The sequence below is a fragment of the Onychomys torridus genome, chromosome 17, assembly GCF_903995425.1.
Source record: "Onychomys torridus chromosome 17, mOncTor1.1, whole genome shotgun sequence".
NCBI classification, from domain to species: domain Eukaryota; kingdom Metazoa; phylum Chordata; class Mammalia; order Rodentia; family Cricetidae; genus Onychomys; species Onychomys torridus.
Window position 1 is genome coordinate 30,618,915 of NC_050459.1, and position 19,916 is coordinate 30,638,830.

The 19,916-nt window shown below is 43.8% G+C and overlaps 1 protein-coding gene across 5 annotated transcripts in view; it reads left to right on the forward strand.

The window, feature by feature from the left end:
- Positions 1-19,916, forward strand: part of Trmt9b (tRNA methyltransferase 9B (putative)) — a 60,757-nt gene that overhangs the window by 25,313 nt on the left and 15,528 nt on the right. For 3 of the 5 annotated variants that reach the window (XM_036166475.1, XM_036166476.1, XM_036166477.1), the window contains 3 exons: positions 5,592-5,794; positions 16,754-16,819; positions 17,249-17,403. In XM_036166475.1, coding sequence (XP_036022368.1) covers positions 16,812-16,819; positions 17,249-17,403 — 163 coding nt within the window. In that variant the 5' untranslated portion in view covers positions 5,592-5,794; positions 16,754-16,811. Of the gene's footprint in view, positions 1-5,591; positions 5,795-7,366; positions 7,452-16,753; positions 16,820-17,248; positions 17,404-19,916 lie in introns of all 5 variants that reach the window. The other 2 variants (XM_036166479.1, XM_036166478.1) reach the window with 2 other exon arrangements.

A 19,916-nucleotide genomic window follows, 5' to 3' on the forward strand; every position in this document is an offset into this window, starting at 1 on the left:
CCCGTTAAAGGATCTTGTGTTGGAACTCTTGGTTGTGTGTGTGTGTGTGTGTGTGTGTGTGTGTGTGTGTGTGTGTGTGTGTCCCCACGTCATCCCCCCATAACTTCACATGTTCACATTCCCCACCTGGACATTGTTCTGCTCATTTTGATGGTGAGGATAATATTCCACTACAAAATGGAAGCCCATTTAGACAAAGAATCCTTGAAATTTTTGAAGAAAAGAATGGAGTTTTCTTGGTGACATGTTGGCTCTGTTTTCCTTAAGGAAAAAACAAAAGGCATTTCCTAGTGCTCCCTTTCCTTCATCATATTATTTGGTTCTGCAGGGATGCCTGGCAGGCATTGTAATCATAGAGGGGGCCATATTCTCCCAGGCTGTGTATTTTGCAGCCCAGCTTCCCAGGCATTCCGATGGAACTCTTGTGTTCTTTCCTTTCCATGTTCACTGTGATCTCTCTGGTGGATCTTAGGGAATTTCGGTGTAGAGTTCTGAATATCAATGAGACTGTTTATCTTGTCTCATTATTTAAGAGTCACAGAATGTGTGTCCCCACAAACTGCAGAAGCAATCCTTGCTATCTGCTTTCCATCAGTCAGTCTAACCTTGCTCTCTCCTTTTGTACTTCGCCATTACTCTTGGCTGAGCTCTATGGGATTGGAGTCTAGACGGTGGGAAGCTGCATCCTTACGCGCACCTTCATCTTCTCTTCTCATGGTGGCCAGGGCCACTCTTGCTTAGTGAGTGCACCCTTATGTTTCTTTAATTACATTGAACTACCACTCTGGTAGAAGTGACCAGCTGACATTTGTAGAGGTTGAGTGTTAGCAGCCCTGGTGTTACCACTTCATTGCTTTTCACTTTTTGTGATCTTCTCTGACTGACTATTTCCATGGCCCTAACTGCCAAGTGCTAGGATAATGTTTGGGGTTTTTTGTTGTTGTTGGTGGTGGTGGTGTTTTGTTTTTTTTCATGATCTCTAATCCAGTCTACTTCCCCAAGCTTCATGTTGCTTTACTTGTCCTTCAGTTAGTACAAGAACCCCCTGTCCAGGACTGAACCCTCCACCTCCCCTTTCATTCCCTCTGAATGGGAGAAAGATCTGTTTAATCTTTATCCTTGGTGCTTTATCTGTACCAGAAAGAAAATACTTGAAAAGACTTCATTAGTTTCTGTTCAATAAATGATGGTGTAGATTTTAACTCAGTAAAGAAAATCCTTTAACCCTAAAACTACCTTTGCTGTTTGATTTAAAGTACAGGCCCCCTTCTAGTACAGCTCCCTCACATGCTACACCCCCAAAATTTCAGGGGTTTGTGTTAGAAAGTGGCTCCCCACTAACTGGTGTAGTTGGAGTTTTTCTCTCTATCTCCCGCCAAGTCCCCCTCCACCCCACCACCTCACCCCACCACCCCCACTCCCCACCCCCCTCACCCCACCCCACCCCGCAGTCCCAGAACTCACGTATAAAATAATCACTCAGATGCTTATATTACTTATAAACTGTATGGCCATGGCAGGCTTTTTGTTATCTACTTCTTATATCTTAAATTAACCCATTTATATTAATCTATAAGTTGCCACGTGGCTTGTGGCTTAACGGTACCTTACATCTCCTTTGTCATGGCGGCGGCTGGCAGGTCTCTCTCCTCACTCAGCCTTCCACTTCCCCAAATTCTCTTCTCTGCTTGTCCTGCCTATACTCCCTGCCTGGCTACTAGCCAATCAGTGTTTTATTTATTAACCAATCAGAGCAACGCATTTGACATACAGAACATCTCACAACAAACTGGGGGAAGAAGAGATAGTGTATTCATTTTGATGTGAAATGGCTGATGGAGAACAAGGACTCATCTGAATTCAGACTTCTAAAGATAGACCTACCATGTTTTAATTTTACCTGGTAATACCCTGGAGGAGATAATAGGTTTCAAATACTTTAGACAGAGTCAGGTTTGTATCCTAACTTAGGACTACTGAGTGAGTTGGTATTATGTACAGGTACTTGGGGAGTATGAATTGAGCATGTACAAAACCCAGGTCATTCACCTGTGCCTTCTCACCTCTTCCCACTCTTTCCACTGACTCCTCTTACTTCGTTAGACATTGAAGACCTCAGCAGTCCTTGGAGAGAGCTAACAGCTTTGCCACTGATGCCTGAAGAAAAAACACACATACAATCAAGCTAGAGGGGAAGAATGTGTGCCCAGCCCAGGAAGGGTCATCCAAGTGGGGAGCTGAAGCTCCATGCTAATTAGTCTTAACAATAAAAACCCAGAGTCAGATTTGGAGGGTGAAAGCTGAAAGATCAGAGAAGCACAGTAGCAGCCACAGTCACTTCTTACCTCTATGAATCCTCAGATCAAGGGGTGATTCTGTCTCTACAAATCCTCAGACTGAATGGGGAGATCCTGTCTCTACAAAACCTCAGACTGAATGGGCCCAAGAGCCTGACTCCCCTACCCTGTCTCCACTTCCCTAGTGCTGGGATTAAAGGGGTGAGTCTCCCATGTGCTGGAATCAAAAGCATGATCCTCCCTAGTGCTCGGATTAAAGGCATGAGCTTCCAGTGTGCTGGGATCAAAGGATTGCACCACTACCACCCAGCTCTGTTTCTCTTTTAGACTAGTTCAATCTCTAGCCCACAGTGGCCTTGAATTCCTGATCCTCCTGCTTGCTCCTCCCAAGTGCTGGGATTAAAAGTGTGTGCCACCACTGCCTGGCCTTTATGTTTAACTAGTGGCTAGCTCTGCCCTCTGATCTCGAGGCAAGCTTTATTTGTCAGAACACAAACAAATCACACAACAGGGAGACTTTAGCCATAGCCTACAGTCTCAGTAACCAAATGTATGTTATTCCTAAGTAAACCAATTCGGAAACAGGTGCTTAACCAGAGCAATCTCAAACTAACTCACTTTCTCTCTCTCTCTCTCTCTCTCTCTCTCTCTCTCTCTCTCTCTCTCTCTCTCTCTCTTTCTCTCTTTCTCTCTCTCATGTACTTCCTAAGGAGTCCTTTTTAGATGCTCACTATAACAGATCAGATACCTGCATGATGTGACCATCAGATCTCTTGAGCTCCAATGTCATTGCCAAAGACCAGAGATCCTTAAATAGGGACTGTTCTATGCAGTTTAGAGAATGGCCTACACACTCTTTGTCTTTTGAGTTTTGAGTGAGTGAGTTTATTAAGTGTACAGCAAGCAAAAATAAAAGAACAGGAAGTATTAGAGACAGAGAAAATCATCATCAGATCAAGTGCTCCCAGTGTCCAGCAGAGAGAACCAGAATAGCTGGACTCAGGGCAAATTGGGGTCCTACAGACATGCAACAGAAACTGACTGGGGAGGTTGAGGAAGTCAGCTAGAGTTCCTGAACAAGCTTTCTCACGGTGGCTGAATGCCTAGCTTCATTCCCTCTGTGGGCATTTTTAGGTCACAGGAGAAATAATGCTAACCTCTTTGGGTAATGAGTTACCTTCAAGCTGTTCTCAAACATGCACTGCTTTTACTCTTGAGGGCCTTTGCTGTTCTCTTGTGGGTGGGGGCTGATTGTACCCTGATGATGGATCCTGGAGAACACTTTAAAGACAGATGCTTCAGTCTGAAATGGAGGAGCCGATCCCACTTCCAGAGTCAGCTTCTCAATGAGCTCAAATGGCACTTGAGACCCTGTGGCTATAATGTACCTTATGGAGACTGAGGATAGGGTGGAACAGAGAGCAATAGAAAGTTGGGGGAAGCCACATGCATCCCACTCGGCCAATTGCTGCATGGACCAAGGGGCATATGTTGTGGCCTTTTATGTGTGGAGAACAAGGACAAGGGTCTGCCCAACACAGATAATGGCAGCTGATGGAGATTGAAGTCTGGTGGCCTCGTTTATAGATAAGTAATGAAGGCAGAAGCATGTATTGCAGAGTGGACCCTTTCTTTAACACCAAGCTGCTCCTGGACTCTCATTCTGTACCCATAATCTCTATGTAACTAAGCTTTTTGGTGTACAGATCACTTTTGCTTTCTTAGTTGTTGAAAGCCTTTGATGAATTTCCTGAGAACCTTATTAAAATAAAAGAAATAAGTATGAACCATGCTGGTTGACTAAGGGTGCTTGTCAAAATGATGAAGTAGCAGATAACTGTGAACAAATATGACCCAGAAGGACCTAATGCGGTTAGTAATATTATCTCAAATAGTATATATTTTTATTGAAAACTATTTTTTTCATACATTCTGATCACTGTACTCCTCTGCTACCTCCTCCCAATTCCACCCAATCTCCCCAAACTTCAAACGCCAGGCCTTCTTTCTCTCTTCTTTTAGAAGGCAAATGGGCAATTAAAACAAAACAGAGCAAAACAAACAAACAAAATAGAGTAAAACAAAACAATTTTAAAAAATGCTGAGAAATACGTACATGCACACACACACACACACACACACACATACATACTCATACACACACACACACACACACACACACACACACACATACATACACAAACAAAACTATAAAAACACAAAATCATTTGCCGGGTGGTGATGGCGCACGGCTGTAATCCCAGCACTCGGGAGGCAGAGCCAGGTGGATCTCTGTGAGTTCGAGGCCAGCCTGGTCTGCAGAGTGAGATCGCGGACAGCCTCCATAGCTACAGAGAAACCCTGTCTCAAAAAAACAAACCAAAAAAAAAAAAAACCCCACAAAATCAGACACCATAATGTACAAGTAAAAAACCAGTAAGGTAGAAAATGCCTGACAGAACAAGATGAGACAAAAACATCCAAAAGTTCCATTGAGTTGGTTTTATGTCAGCCATCAATTTTTATGTCAGCCATCAATGGCTGGGCATGGGGCTGCCTTTAAGTGTGGTTTGTATTCCCGGTAAGACTTTCTTGAGAAAATTAACTTTTCCTTTGTGACCAGTTACCACTTGGAGGTATCTGGGAGATGGTGTCCATTTCCACCTCTTGGTGCTGGGAACCCATCCAGCTTTGACCTGTTCCACGGTCTCTGTGAGTTGGAATGCGCATCAGTCCTGTTGTATCTGGAAAGCAATGGTGTCCTCCATCTCCATTGGCTCCTACAATCTTGCTCACCTCTTCTGCAGAGTTCCCTGAGCCCTGAGGGGAGGATTTGATGAAGACATCCCGTTTAGAACTGAGTGTTGCAAGGTCTCACTTTCTATGCGTATTGTCCAGGTGTGGGTCTCTGTGTTAGTTCCCATCTCCTGCAGGAGGAAGCATCTCTGATGATCAGAGCACTGATCTCAATGAGCACAGCAGAAGATCATTAGGAGTCATTTTATTGCTACATTCCTTTAGCAGAACAGGAGTACCAAGTACCATGTATTTAATTAAACCACTGGGTTACAGATGACTCTCCTCCTTAAAATTTTGGGTAAAAGCACTTCCCGTTTTACAGGAAGCTTCAAAACTGACTTTCAATCCACCATGATAATTCTGGCACATTCCACCTATTAGTTTTTCTTTGTAGTTCCCATCTCCTTGAGTGGTTGGGAACAAGAGGTCAATCTGGCAGTAGCAGGTTTGATATTTTTATCTTGTGAAGTGGTTTGTTTTTCTTTTTCCTTGTAGGGCCTGGATTCCCATCAGAGACTCACACTGACTGGTGGGGCCTGTGAAGGGCAAAGGATGGCAGTCACTGACGTCACTCCGGCTCCTTTTGTGTATATTCCCTACTGAGAGTGAGAATCACTTGTCCCTCTCTGAGGAAGGAAACTGCCTGCCGCGATTTACCAAGACAAGAAGTAATCCTCTGTGATCACAAGATGATTCAGGTTAGTAGCTCTGTGCACTTGCTATACTTCAAATACTGTGAGAGGTTTTGGGGCACTAAACCTAATGAGTGCCAGTTCTTCTAGTTTCAAGTGTATGATGATATGCTGGAAAGCAGATTGAAGCTTCATTTTTTGCACTGAGTTGGGGAGGGGGAACATTTGAAAATAGTGTACTGAGTGAATAAAAACAATACAAACATATTTGGTATTTGGTTGTGCTTTTTGGAGACATACACACACACACACACACACACACATTGGTTTTTCAAGACAGTGTTTCTCTGTGTAACTGCCCTGGCTGTCCTGGAACTGGCTCTGTAGACCAGGCTGGCCTTGAACTCACAGATCTATCTGCTTCTGCTTTCCCAAGTGCTGGAGTGAAAGGTGGGTGCCACCACTGCCTGGCCTGCTATAAACATATTTTCAAAGGATTGTAGATTTTGTAGTTTGAAATAGCGTATGTTTGACAGTGCAGTAAAGGCTACCTATTCTAAGTAAGTCATGTCATTGTTCTGATCAACTTGCTTTTATCCAGAATTACAGCTAGATATTTCCAATATCTTGGAAATTTAAAGCAGAATTTGGTGCTGCCTTTTTATTAGATACCGAGTCTTCTGTGGGATTTATAATATTTGTGTTTATTGCTAGTTTAAGACAGGTGGCAGTTGTATGCATAGGGGGTGTCAATAAAATGTGTTATCTCAATGGACAAGGAATAGTACACACAAAGACAGTATCCAGGGACCTGAGTCTCCACTCTGCTCTCCTCCGAGGGCTTTCTGGGCCTCAGGAACAGTATTTACAGCTTCAACCACAGGCCTCCTTGCTTAGAGTAAAAAGTACTGCTGTCTGGTTAGCAGAGCCAAAGACACAGCCATTTATTCATTTGCTCTGTAATGATTCAGTGATGCTCTGTGTTCAGCATTGTCTGAGGCAATGTGGTTGGTGTATGTATTATGTATGTTTTATGTATTTATCGTGTATGTGCATCACATTATCTCCTGTCCCAGTGCCCACATTCTAAGTTTATACTAAGTTGGATACATATATAGTTGGAAATTGAAAATCCTTCAATAGTGTCTCTTGCCTCTGGGATAGAGCTTATATTCCTCACTCAGTGTCAAAACCCTCCATGATGTGGCTCCTACATGTGCTATGGTCTGGACAGGTGCACAGGCTGGAGCTTGGTCCAGCTGTGGCTATGCTGAGAGATACTGTAGGAAAACTGGTCCAGCCTTGGCAAGAATAGAGGTTCCACTCTGCTTTTTTTTTTCTTGTAATTCATAGATGGAAAATGATAAATTATAGCCAGCAAGCCAGGATTGTCATAAATGCCAAGCTGTGATTGGAGAAAGAAGTGTTCTTGGGGATAAACTAAGCCTTCCCAGAGTTCCTTAGACCACTGTGGGTCAAGGGCAGTGTCAGCCACCTTGATGACCTGGCAGGGAGACCATGTCCCTGGGAGCATTTTCAGCTCTTCTGAGTACTTTTACCCAGTAACCTTCAGGAAGTTTTATATACCCAGAGTTTGCCTTTGAAATTATGGCTGTTGTTGTTGGCTTTTTTTCTCAGCCCAGAAGTTTGACATTACAAAAATGACCCATGGTGGGGACAGATGGGAGCACTGACCTACAGAAGGACACCAGAGAGCTTTGGGGTGAGGAGTATGCCCATTATCTTAATTGACTGTGTAGTTTTCTCTATGGCTATAGATATCAAGACTTAACAGATTAGTACTGTGGTGGTTTGAATAAAAATGCCTCCCATAGGCTCATAGGGAGTGGCACTATTAGGAGGTGTGGCCTTGTTGGAGGAAGTGTGTCACTCACTAGGAGCCAGGCTTTGAGGTCTCAGATGCTCAAGCCACGTCCAGTGTGGCAATCTCTTCCTTCCGCCTGCCAATCCAGATACAGAACTCCAGCTCCTTCTCCAGCACCATGTCTGCCTGCACACAGCCATGCTTCCTGCCATGATGATAATGGATTAAACCTCTGAAACTGTAAGCCAGCCTGAATTAAATGTTTTCCTTTATAAGAGTTGCCGTGGTCATGGTGTCTCTTCACAGCAATAGAAACCCTAACTAAGAGTGGTTCTTTTATTATGAGCAGGCTATTGCCTGTCAGCTATGCCTAGATAAGACTATTTCAAAATTCAAAAATTAAAAAAAATATCACTGAATTGTCAAGTTTCATTATTCATTTCCTTATTAAATATGTTTTAGGATGTGCTGTGTAGGTCAGTGATAGGGTATAAGTGAGTATGAGTGAAAATGGATGAGAGTGCCTAGTATAAGTGAGACCATGAATTCTATCCTCATGACCAACACACACACACACACACACACACACACACACACACACACACACATACACACACACACACACACATACATACACACACACATACACACACACATACACACACACACATACACACACACACACACACACACACAGAGAAAGAGAGAGAGAGAGAGAGAGAGAGAGAGAGAGAGAGAGAGATTTGAGACTGAAGGAGTTAGGATTGTACCATCTCAAAGCAAGCCAAATTGATATGTTGTCTATTTCACATTGAAGTCACTATAACTTCAGAAAGGCCCATTTGACTGTTTTTTCCTACATGCAGCAACACACAAAGTTGTTCTGGAAGGGATGTCCTCTGCCTACCAAGGCTGGACCGAAGCCCTGTTACCACAGACTTATGACTGGTTCTCTAACAAACCTGTGTAAACAAAGTTTTGTTTTGGGTTTTTTGTTGTTGTTGTTGTTTTTGGTTTTTCGAGACAGGGTTTCTCTGTGTAGCTTTAGAGCCTGTCCTGGAACTCACTCTGTAGCCCTGGCTGGCCTCCAACTCACAGAGATTTGCCTGCCTCTGCCTCCCAAGTGCTGGGATTAACCACCACCACCACCACCTGACTTGTAAACAAAAGATTTTGAAGGAACCCTTACCTTCCACAAGCACCCTCCCATCCCCTCACATATCTCTCTGTAACAACCCTGGACATGACTCCCCTGGTCCATTGTTCCATTGGCCTTTGCATTCCTCCACATGTTTATTGCTCTTTGTCTAAAAACATCATGGGCTCTCCCGTGAAGATCCCTTCGTATGTGCAAAATTAGTGAAATTTTCCTTGCAAAGACATGGGGAAGAGATCCAGCAATTCGCATGCTGCTTAAAGATTCTCTGCTCAGAAGTAATCCTCATCTTTTCTGATCATGATTGACACCCACAGACAGTCACAAGGCTCTGCCGGGCGGGAGAGGGTGAAGTGTTTAATCACACCCGCAGCAGAGATAATCCAAACACTTATGATTTCTTAATGAGGACCCTGCTGCAAGGAGCAGGAATTGCTAATATCCCTGTGGCTGGTCCCCAGCCAGGTACCTGCTCTATTCATTTCCCAGTATTTCTTCTCCTCTCTTTCATGCTCTGAGGAATACAGGCTGCAAATGAAAGAAAGCACAAACTGAAAAGCATTGGTGTCAGAAGTCGATGGATTAAGGACGGCTGATAAGATCAGAAACTCAAAGAGCTTAAATTGAGGAGGCTTCCACTCGGCCCTGGGAGGGTTCCAGTTAGTTTCTGGGACCGCAGGAACACAGACTCAGAGACTGGAATTGGACGTCTGGCTACCCCTGCTCTCTCCTCTCCTCTCTCTCTGCTTGCCTTCCCTGACCTCATTCCCTCTACTGGAGACGGGTCTTTTCCATATGGCAGGAAAGATGGAGCCAACAGCTTGACCTTTTCATCTTTCCAACTCTGACGTCAGAAGCAAAGCCACTTCCTGTTTAGCGCCACGCTGAGATGCCTGCAGAAGGACCCATCTGAGCCTGTCTCACCCGCTCACCCCAGCGGCCACGGGCACAGCTACATCAAAAGTCCATCCCAAGCAGCGCAAGACTCGCGTTCTCAGAAGGACTGGACATATCAAAACAGTAGCTACTCTACATAAAGTGAGATATACCTAGAATGATGTTTTAGAGTAGGCAATGCTGTCTTATTACCCTCCCACCTCACCAACTCCAAACCACTTCCCACTGCATTTAGAAGAAAATCTGAATTAGTCCGGAGTTTCAGCACATAGCTTCTTATGCATTCTCTTCCCTCCCCTTCTCTCCAGACTCACCAATGAGCACCACGTGGACTTTGGCTCTCCAAACATGTTTCGGCCTAGAGGACACATAAACTAGACATCTACCTAACAGTCCCTTACTTTCTTGTCATGAGTGTCCCCTTCTTCCTTCTTTCCTTCTCTCCCTCCCCTCTCTTACACATGTGCGCGCGCGCACACACACACACACACACACACACACACAAAGCAACCACCAAACAACAACAAAACCAACAATAGCAAACAACTATAATAATAACAACAAATAAATAAGTAATAACAAATAATAAAAAAAACAACTAAAAATAGCAAACAACTTGGTCGGTCGAAGTATAGCTTATTAAGCTGGACTCCCTGTATCATATTCTTGTGGCTTGCCACAGAAAGGAACTCTGGAGCATAAGCAGGACATGGGTGATGGGTGGAAGCCAGGGGCCGGCAGCTCAGATTGGGATTTTTCTGGAATTAGAAAGGGAAAGAGTCACATGTGACAGGGCTTGTGAGAAAGTGGGAATTATTAAAAATAGCAAGCAGCAGTGTTGTGGTTATACAGCTTCTGAGACCTAAGGTTGGGAAGTGGGTCATTGTGGAGGGCAGGCAGGGTTTGTGGTCAAGGGAAGAGATAACAACAAACATCTATGACTCTCTTCTGGGCTTTCATCCCCTTCGTCCCACAGAGTCAGCTACTTTTTTGTTTTGTTTTGTTTTGTTTTTCGAGACAGAGTTTCTCTGTAGCTTTGGAGGCTGTCCTAGACTAGCTCTGTAGACCAGGCTGGCCTCGAACTCACAGAGATCCGCCTGCCTCTGCCTCCCGAGTGCTGGGATTACAGGCGTGCGCCACCACCGCCCAGCTCTACTTCCCTTGATGTTTCTATCATTTGCATCTAGACTGCCCCGAAAGTCACGTACTTGGGTGCTCCCCATGGCAAAAGAGGGAGGCGGAAACCTTAGGAGGTGGTTCCTGGTTGGAGAAGTTTGGCCAGTGGGGGTGTCCCCATGAAGCATATGCTTTATCCCAGCCCCTTCCTTGACCTCTTTCCCTTGGCTTCCTGGCTACCATGTGGCGAATGGCTCTGTTTAACCATATGTCCCCAGCCATGATGTTCTCAACTCATGAGCCCACAGTAACTGGGCCAAGTGTCTATGGCAGTGTGAGCCAAAGTCAACTTTTATTCCTTTTCAGCTGGTTGCGTTAGGTATCTTGTGAAGTTAATTCATCCATTGAATTTTGCTTGGTTTTGCCATCATATTTGTTATTTTGTTATTATTGCTCATGTTTGATTTTGTTAGATTCTACAGGGGTGATGTTGTTTTATAGATGCTTAACTACTAACACTAGCTGCTAGTATCCCTGAACACTCCTTTCTTGAAGAGTAAAACAATCATTTCTAAATGTTCTGTCATTTAAAAAGGAGCAATTTAATACTCTGGTTTCCCTTCAGATCGCATAAAAAGAAGCAATTTGCCTGTCTTAGGGAAGATGAGTTGCAGGAAACACAATGGGGCCGGATGGAAGAATATCTTAAGGCTAACTAGAATGCACTTGAAATTCCATGTTGGAAACTGAAGAAATTCAGGATGGGCCAATACTGTGAAGTAACAATTGTCTTGGCATTAAGTGGCCCTGAGGCAACGGTCCAGACCCCACAGAGAAGCTAGAACTAGGTCACAGAGTAGGCTGTCCCTTCTTCCTGCTTTTTAACCTCCGGTCCCTATGAAACACCATAGTCTCTCATGCTGTGTAAACCCTACAGGTACGTTTATTTTGCAGAACAGTTTTCTCTTGTTCTGTTCACATGTACGCGGTTCAAACTGGACTCCCAAAATCCAGAAGCCACCTGTGCTCCTGGGATTCTCCTGGTCCTTTGGCTCCAATTCTCAAGGCTGAGCCAGCTCCACCTAGGATCTCGTTCTCTGTTAGACTAGGTTTCACCCTGGCTCCAGTCAGCCTAGCAGAGATTACCAGTGATGGTAACACTACTCTGCTTTCTTCTACAGAACCTGCAGTCACAAGGGTCGCTGAAATAACATGGGTGAAAGGGGGTACTCCAGAATGCTGTGAATAGCACTTTGTATAAATAAAATGCTGATTGGCCAGTAGCCAGGCAGGAAGTATAGGCGGGACAAGCAGAAAAGAGCGTTCTGGAAAGTGGAAGGCTGGGTCAGAGAGATGCTACCAGCTGCCGCCATGAGAAGATGTTAAGATACCAGTAAGCCATGAGCCACATGGCGACTCATAGATCAATAGAAATGGGTGATTTAAGATATAAGAACAGTTAGCAAGAAGCCTGCCATGGCCATACAGTTTATAAGTAATATAAGTCTCTGTGTGTTTACTTGGTTGGGTCTGAGCAGCTGCAGGACTGGCAGGTGAGAGAGATTTGTCCAGACCATGGGCCAGGCAGGACCAAGAAAACTCTAGCTACACCAGAAAGACTTTTTTGTTTCAGGGACTTTCTTGAAGTGGAAATCCCTGGCCTAACATTTCTCCCAAATACTTTGTGCAGAACATTATTCTCTTGGAAGCTGAGAAACAAAGGAAGAATAGCATAGGTCCAATAGTTTTGAAAAATGGATGATTTTACAAACAAATTGTGATTCTTTTCTGAAGCCCATAGCATGCTAGTGAGCCTTTACGTCTCAAAGGGGAGAAGCAAACATGGAGATTTTTGGCTACTGACCCTTTTGATCTGGAATATTTTGCAGGTCTGGAATTTGGTGTCACACAGGACAGGAAGCTTGGCTAAGCACATTTCCATGTTCTTTGCTTCCCCTAGAATTCACTGCTGGTTTGCCTCGCTAGCCCTGTGAGTTAATCAGCTACCAAACCCAGGAGGAACTTGCTCATTCAGTGTACATAAAATTCTGATAGAAATTAATACAGGAAACTCAAACCCACAGAATTTCAAAAGTGTCACGTTCACAAGCAATAATTGACTCTACAGCATTTAAACCCTGCGTGTGGTACAATAAAAACAAAATGGATTCACCCTGCTCACTCATCTAAAGACAGCAGTCTCCAAGGTTACTTGTTTTTGGTAGAAGCCAGGCAATTTGGGAGAGAGCTCAGAGAAAGGTCTCCAAGGGATGCTATTTGGAACTAGACAATGTTCACTTAAATTGGAACCTTTTTTTTTAACTTTGGTATTTCATCTTTCACCATTTAAAAAAATTTCTTCTCTCATACATTACATCCTGACCACAGTTTCCCCTCCCTCCCCTCCTCCTCCATTTCCCTTAGGGAAAAAAAAAAGAATAGGCCTCCCAGGGATAGCAACCAAACGTGGCATAACAAGTTACAATAAGACTAGGCATGACCCTCATATCCAGGCTGGATGAGGCAACCCAGTAGGAGGAAAGGGGTCCCAAGTGCAGGCAAAAGAGTCAAAAATAGCCCCCACTCCCACAAGAACAGCAACCTAATAGCCATAATGTATATGCTGGGGACCCATACATAGGCCATACCCAACCAGAGTCCCTGGTTCATTCTCCTGCTTAGTTGTCCTGCTTAGTTGATTCTGTGGGCCATGTTCTTGTGGTGGAATTGAAGCCAGTTTTTAAAATGCACATTGGGAGAAATCCAATCTGTGTCATTGGCCACTTCAACTGCTTTATTGTACTTGTTAGTGTCATTTGTCCTAAGGTTCTTCAACATAGATGGCCTGGTTGATTCCCTAAAAGGGGTATGTTATTCAAACAGACCAGTTGCAGAGATGGAGATTTTGACTTAAAAGGGGCTGGGGAGAGGGCTCAGTGGGTAAAGTGCATGCTGCACAGGCAAGCAGAATAGGAGGAGTTCAGGCCCTCAGCGCCCATGTAAATGCCAGTGTGCACGTGAGCGAGTATGCCTGTAATTCAGTGCTTGGGAGGTCAAGGTGAGGGATCCCTGGAGCAAACTGGCTAGCTAGACTAGCTGGGTCAGCAAGCTCTAGGCTTATGAGAGATCCTGCCTCAAAATATAAGTGGGGAGCTATCAAACAAGACACCCAGAGTCAACCTCTGGCTTCTACACCTGTGTGTTCACACACACAAACATATGTAAGTACAAGCACGCATACCACACATAATATACATGCACAGGTAAACAAAGAAATCAATGAACAGAGGAAAACGATGAATTATTTTGAGATTCCTCCTGTGTGAAGAGCTGAGTCCTTGTATAGCCTCAGAGATGGACCTGAGTTGGGTAGTAAGGAATGACAAAATGTGGACAGACACACAGACAGAAATAGCTGGGGTCAGGTGGCCCTGGGCTCTTGGATGGAGAAACCACAGCATCCTGGAAGCTCAGTATGTTTACTATATGGGGTTGAACATGGAGGCAGGGTTATTGCCTACAGGTTAACAAGTGTTTGTGGAGGAGGCAGGTTTAGCTGACCTCTGTAGAAGTCTTTGTAGAGAAGCAGTGTTCAGGCTATAAATACCCATGAGGAGCAAATTATGGTGGACATCTTCTGTACACACTGTCAACATCCACACATGGACTCAAGGAAGGCTTTGCCATTTCCCTCTGAGCCTCATCCAGGCTTGGGAGCAGGGGGGAGGCTTTGCCATTTTCTTCTGGGTCTTAGGTCCTTGACATGGACCTGCCCATGTCAAATTATACACATTCCCTAAGAACTCCACTCATTCAAGGCTCCCTATAATGGAAGGGTAAAGCCATTATAAATACTTTGTCAACCCCAATTGACAATGATCTAGAAAGAAGCTGGATCAGCTTGGGGACAAGTTTCTTTAGATTTACCCTGTGGCAAGAGTTTGCTTGAATCTTCCTAAGGACTCTGTGCAAATCTCCAGAGACTAAGGCTGCCTCATAACTGCAGAAGGATAAGGTCTTCATTTGGTGATAATTACGGGGATCACTGTTCCAAGGAAGAATCCATAGAGCATACTGAAACTGGTGGGTGAGCATATGAGAAGCAGAATACTCATATAATTCAAAATTCTCTCCAGAGGTATCTGTATATGTGTGCATGGATGGATGTGAGAGTGCAGACTCACAAGGGCCACAGCACACATGTGGCAGTCCAAAGGTAGCCTGGGTATCAGTCCTTGCCTTTTACCTTGTTTGTCTTGATGCTGTAGCTCAGGCTAGTTGGTCAGCCCATGAACGTCCAGGGATTCTCCTGTCTTCACCCCTATCTCGCCATTCGAGTCCCAGCTAACAGACATGTGCTACTATGTAGCTTCACATGGTTTCTTAGAATTCAATCCCAGGTCCTCAGGCTTGCTCAGTAAGTGCTTGACCCACTGAAATATCGCCCTAGCCCTACAGGGTACTTTGAATTTATCTATTATGTATGTATTATGTATTTGTTTGTTTGTTTTGTGAGTTTATATTTGGTCTGCATGTACATCTGTGCACAGCATGTGAGCCTGCAGAGGCCAGAAGAGGACATTCTGTCTCCTGGCACTGGAGTCACAGACAGTTGTGAGCTGCCCTATGGGCACTGGGAATTGAACCTGGGTCCTCTGGAAGAGCAGCCAGTGCTCTTAACCACTGAGCCATCTCTCCAGCCCACAAGGTACTTTTAAAATACAAAAGTGGCATTACTTTTTACAAAGAAGTAACATGGCAGATACCCAAGTACTTCTTATTTCCTAATGTAGAGGTGGCAGTGGGCCCAGACTATCTATACCCAGGGGCGATATGTTCTCTAGTCACACTGCTATGTGCATGACTACAGATATTGGGTCCCCTCACTCCCCACATTCCCCAGGGTGACAATTCCTCCCCCACCATGACCAGTGCCACTTTTATGGACTTTTCTCAGTTGTGAGGGCCTTCTGTGTCCCCAGTGCTGAGGATTCAGAATTAAGTGAGACAAACCTCTGCTTTCCAGGTAGTGAGGGAGGCCTGTCCAAACAACTATTACAGACCTGTATGGAGCACACAATAGACACAAGAAATCTAAGAGGCACCCACAGACCAAATGGTCTTCTAAGTTATTGAAAACATTTTCATATTGCTTGACAAAAGCCACTCTCTGAACCCCTACACATTTCTCTTAGATATTCCTCAGTTTCATACCACAGTAGAATTAAAAGAGCAGGTGCCCAGCAGCAAGTACCTTGCTGCTGTTCTTGTATTTTTCTCATCCCTCCCATTGGCCCTTATCCTTCCTGGAGGAGGGGATGCCTGTGCTGTGCTAGGATAGGTTCAGGATCTGCTCCGCTCCAGTTTGACCTGGAATGTGTGACATCTGGGAGGCTTTGGGCTGTTGGTTATCACAGGTTAAGAGAGAGAGAAATTAACCTTAAGAGAGGAGTTGAGGGCTGGAGAGATGGCTCTGAGGTTAAGAGCACCAACTGCTCTTCCAGAGGTCCTGAGTTCAGTTCCCAGCAACCACATGGTGGCTCACAACCATCTGTAATGAGATCTGGCGCCCTCTTCTGTATATATAATAAATAAATAAATCTGAGGCGGGGGGGGGGGGGAGTTGAGGCCAGATCAGGGATGGCACTTGCAAGGTCTCCTGAGCCAGATGAGCTTAAATGGGCCACTATAGAGACTTTTGAAGGTGCCCAAGCTGGGAAGCAACATGATGGGATGAGCATTTCAACTAAGTAGATTAAAGTGCTTATTATACCAAAACAAACAAATAAATAAATTGAAGTGCCAGATAATCTGTTTGCAGGCTGTTGAAACAGCTCAGGTCAAGAGCTATTTACTCAAAAAGAAGAATCAAAGAACCTAGAGAAATTATTGGAATCTAAGGACATTAAAAGGGTAGAATTCATGTAGTGTCCCCACCCTACTGTGTTTGTGTGTGTGTGTGTGTGTGTGTGTGTGTGTGTGTGTGTGTGTGTTTCTCAGCCAGAGGTCATCCTCAGGTGTCATTCCTCAGGTGCTATCCTTGCCAATCAGGACAGGCTGCTGGACTAGCAAGCCGCAAGGATCCAACCATGTCCATGTAAGTACTTTATCAAGTGAGTCATCTCCCCAACTTCACATGGCTTCCTGTTTGGAGTGATAACTTCCTGTTACAAAATTTAAAAATCTACCTAGCATTAGATAGAATTTCATTGAAATGAAACCATTTGGTACTAATGTTGGCCATGCTTCCAAAATGAAGAATTGATCCTGTGCAGAAACTTACTATGATTAACCTGTCCCCAGACCATTGGTTTCTGAAAGTGGGTAGATGAACACTATGCACTTATTAATGAGATAGTGATGATATTGAGGCTCTGGTGAAGGTTCCATTGCAGCTATATGAAAGCACAAAGACCAGCGTAACTTTTGCAGTTGTACTTTCCAATGTCAGGAAGCCTATGCTCCCCTTCCCCCTTTATCTATGTCTGATTCATTCTCTTACCTGCCTGCCTTGTGTTGGCCCTAGGATGGATCCTGCAGCTGCCCAGCTGGAGAAGCAGCATGTGCATGATGTGTATGAGAGCACAGCCCCCTACTTCAGTGACCTGCAGAACAAAGCTTGGCCACGAGTCCGCCAATTCCTGCAGGACCAGAAGCCAGGCAGCCTCATTGCTGACATTGGTAACCCATACTTTTGTTTTCCCATGCATAGTCTGATGCATACCCAGTTGTACCTATCCTTTTCATTCACATCTCAGTTTCATTCTTACAAGAAATGCAACATTATGTTAGCAGCATGCTAGTCTCTAGCATATTCACTTTATAACAAAAGTTCTTATCATCAAAGTCATCAAGCAGGAAACATCTCCCAACCTATATTCAGAGAAAGCAGTGATCCATTCTAGCTTTTATGCACATCCTCCATCAAAATCAACCATCACAGATGGAATAAATAAGGATGGTAATGATGTGACATTAGCGGTTTCCAATGCAGAGACTTCCACATTTGTAACATATGTTTTGTATACTTGGCTCATCTTGAGACATTCTATCTATGTCTATGAAAGAGTCAGACTCATGAGATCATGAATGAAGTCTTAAACCCTTTCTTTATTCTGCTGGGTCCCTCCCCTTATTTATAGCACTGAATTGTTAAGGCATATCTTTAATTGGGTAGCACTTCCATAAACACTGATATATCTGGAGGGCTTCAGCTCAGCATCTTTCTGAATTGAGAAGTGGTAAACCATAACTTAAAGACTAAGATTGAAGGTGTGGTTGGATTTCTACTTCCCACTAACTCTCCTCTCCAGGAACCACAAGTTTGCTGTGCCCAGAAGAATCATAGGTCTACAGTTACTCATTCTTAGCCTAGGTTGGCATCTCCCTTAATATTGATGGGACAAACTGCTGTGTGTACAGAATTTGACAGAGGGAATAAGCAGTTTAGAGTCTGGGAAGAGGTTTGTACCATGCTGAAATCAAGTCTGAAAAAAAAAAAAAAAGATCTCTAGCATGTCAGTTTTTAAAAATAAATACAATGTCTTGGGCTTGGGGATGTAGTTGAGGGGTAGCACGCATGCTCTCCATATTTAGAACCCTGGGTCCAAATCCCAGTACCAAAAGGGGAAAGGTATCTGGTTTCAGAGTATGAAGTGAGTTCAGGGCTCCTAATGTCCACTGTCCATGCAAAGTGTAAGACTTTGATACATGTGAGGAGGAAAGGGATGATTCACTCAGGAGGCTTGGGATAGCTGTATAATAAGATGGTGCTGTTATTACATCTTACCTAAAAATAAACTCAAAAATGAAGCAAAGGTTTAAGTGTAAGAAAATGAAATTATTAAAGGAGAGTGAAATTGTTTTTAAAGTAGTCCTAAGACAAAAGGCTTCTCTACATCTTCAGACTTCTTTCATCCATGCTTTAAAAGAAAAAAAAAGTTATAAAAGAAACGAATTGATTGTCATTATTTGTAGTGTGTTCTAAATGTATGGTGAACACTGGATTGGTGAACACCAACTCACTGTCCTGAGAAAACATCTGTAAAGGTTCAGATCCATACTGAGCACACATTTTTGTCAGTTTACTGTCTTTCTTTGTATTTCTGTTTAAGGATGTCTTGTTCACTGTATATTTCTGATTTGTTAACATCAAACTCTCACTCAATGCATTGCATTATGCTCGTGCTTGAACAATGCATTGTCTCACGTATTCTGCCCAGAGACACTGTAGCTATCTGTGAACTATCAGTGAACACAGAATGCTTCAGGAAGGAGGGATGCATTTTTAAAAAGCCAAAACACACACAGAGTGCAAACGCTTCGGTATGAACTAAATTGTGAGAAAGTCACATAGAAACTAGGTAGTCAAGAGCAGAGAAGAATTTATTTATTTGGGCTTCATTGGGATAACAATGTGGGAGACACCAAATTGTGGTAGCTGTGAGGGTGTGCTCTTAGGTCTTACAAAAGCATCATTGGTGTAACTAAAAGTATGAGGAGGCTGCCAATTATACCTCTGTTGGCCAGGATTTGCGGCTGATGCCGTAAGAGTTTACAAGAAAGGAATTAGCCACAGTTTGTCTCTGGGCAGTTGGAGAGAGGAAGGTGTGGTTTCACAGACATTTAGAAAGCTGGTAGGATTCCTCCCAGAAAATTGCACTTGGCACCAGGTCATGAGGTCAACATGAACCTGGGTGGGAACCAGAGAGTTCAGTTCAAAACTTTGCCTGTCATAAGCCTGCTATATGGATGGATCAGAAGGGCCTGGCAACTCATTTTAAGTGTCCAGAACCAATGACTCCACTTTGATTTTCACTGACAACAATGTGAGAATGGCAACAACTGAGACTTTTTTGTTGCCCAATAGTGTACATGCCTGGATGACGATGCCAATGGTGTAAAGGCCGATTTTAGGGCTATGAATAAAGTTTAGCAGATAGATGATCAGCAAATATGGAATCTGTCAGTAATGCACAAAGACTGTATTAATAACTTTGATCCCATAAAATTTTAAAAAGTTTTAAGATGAAAATCTAGGTGACTATATAAAGTCTAATGATCAAAAAGCAAACTAAGTAATATATCTGCAATACTTCTAATAGAAAACCACACATACAGTGAATGTGTGCTAGTGACAATTCAAAAACAAATTGTTGGGATGCTAAAGGAATATGCTAATGTGACTCTCACTG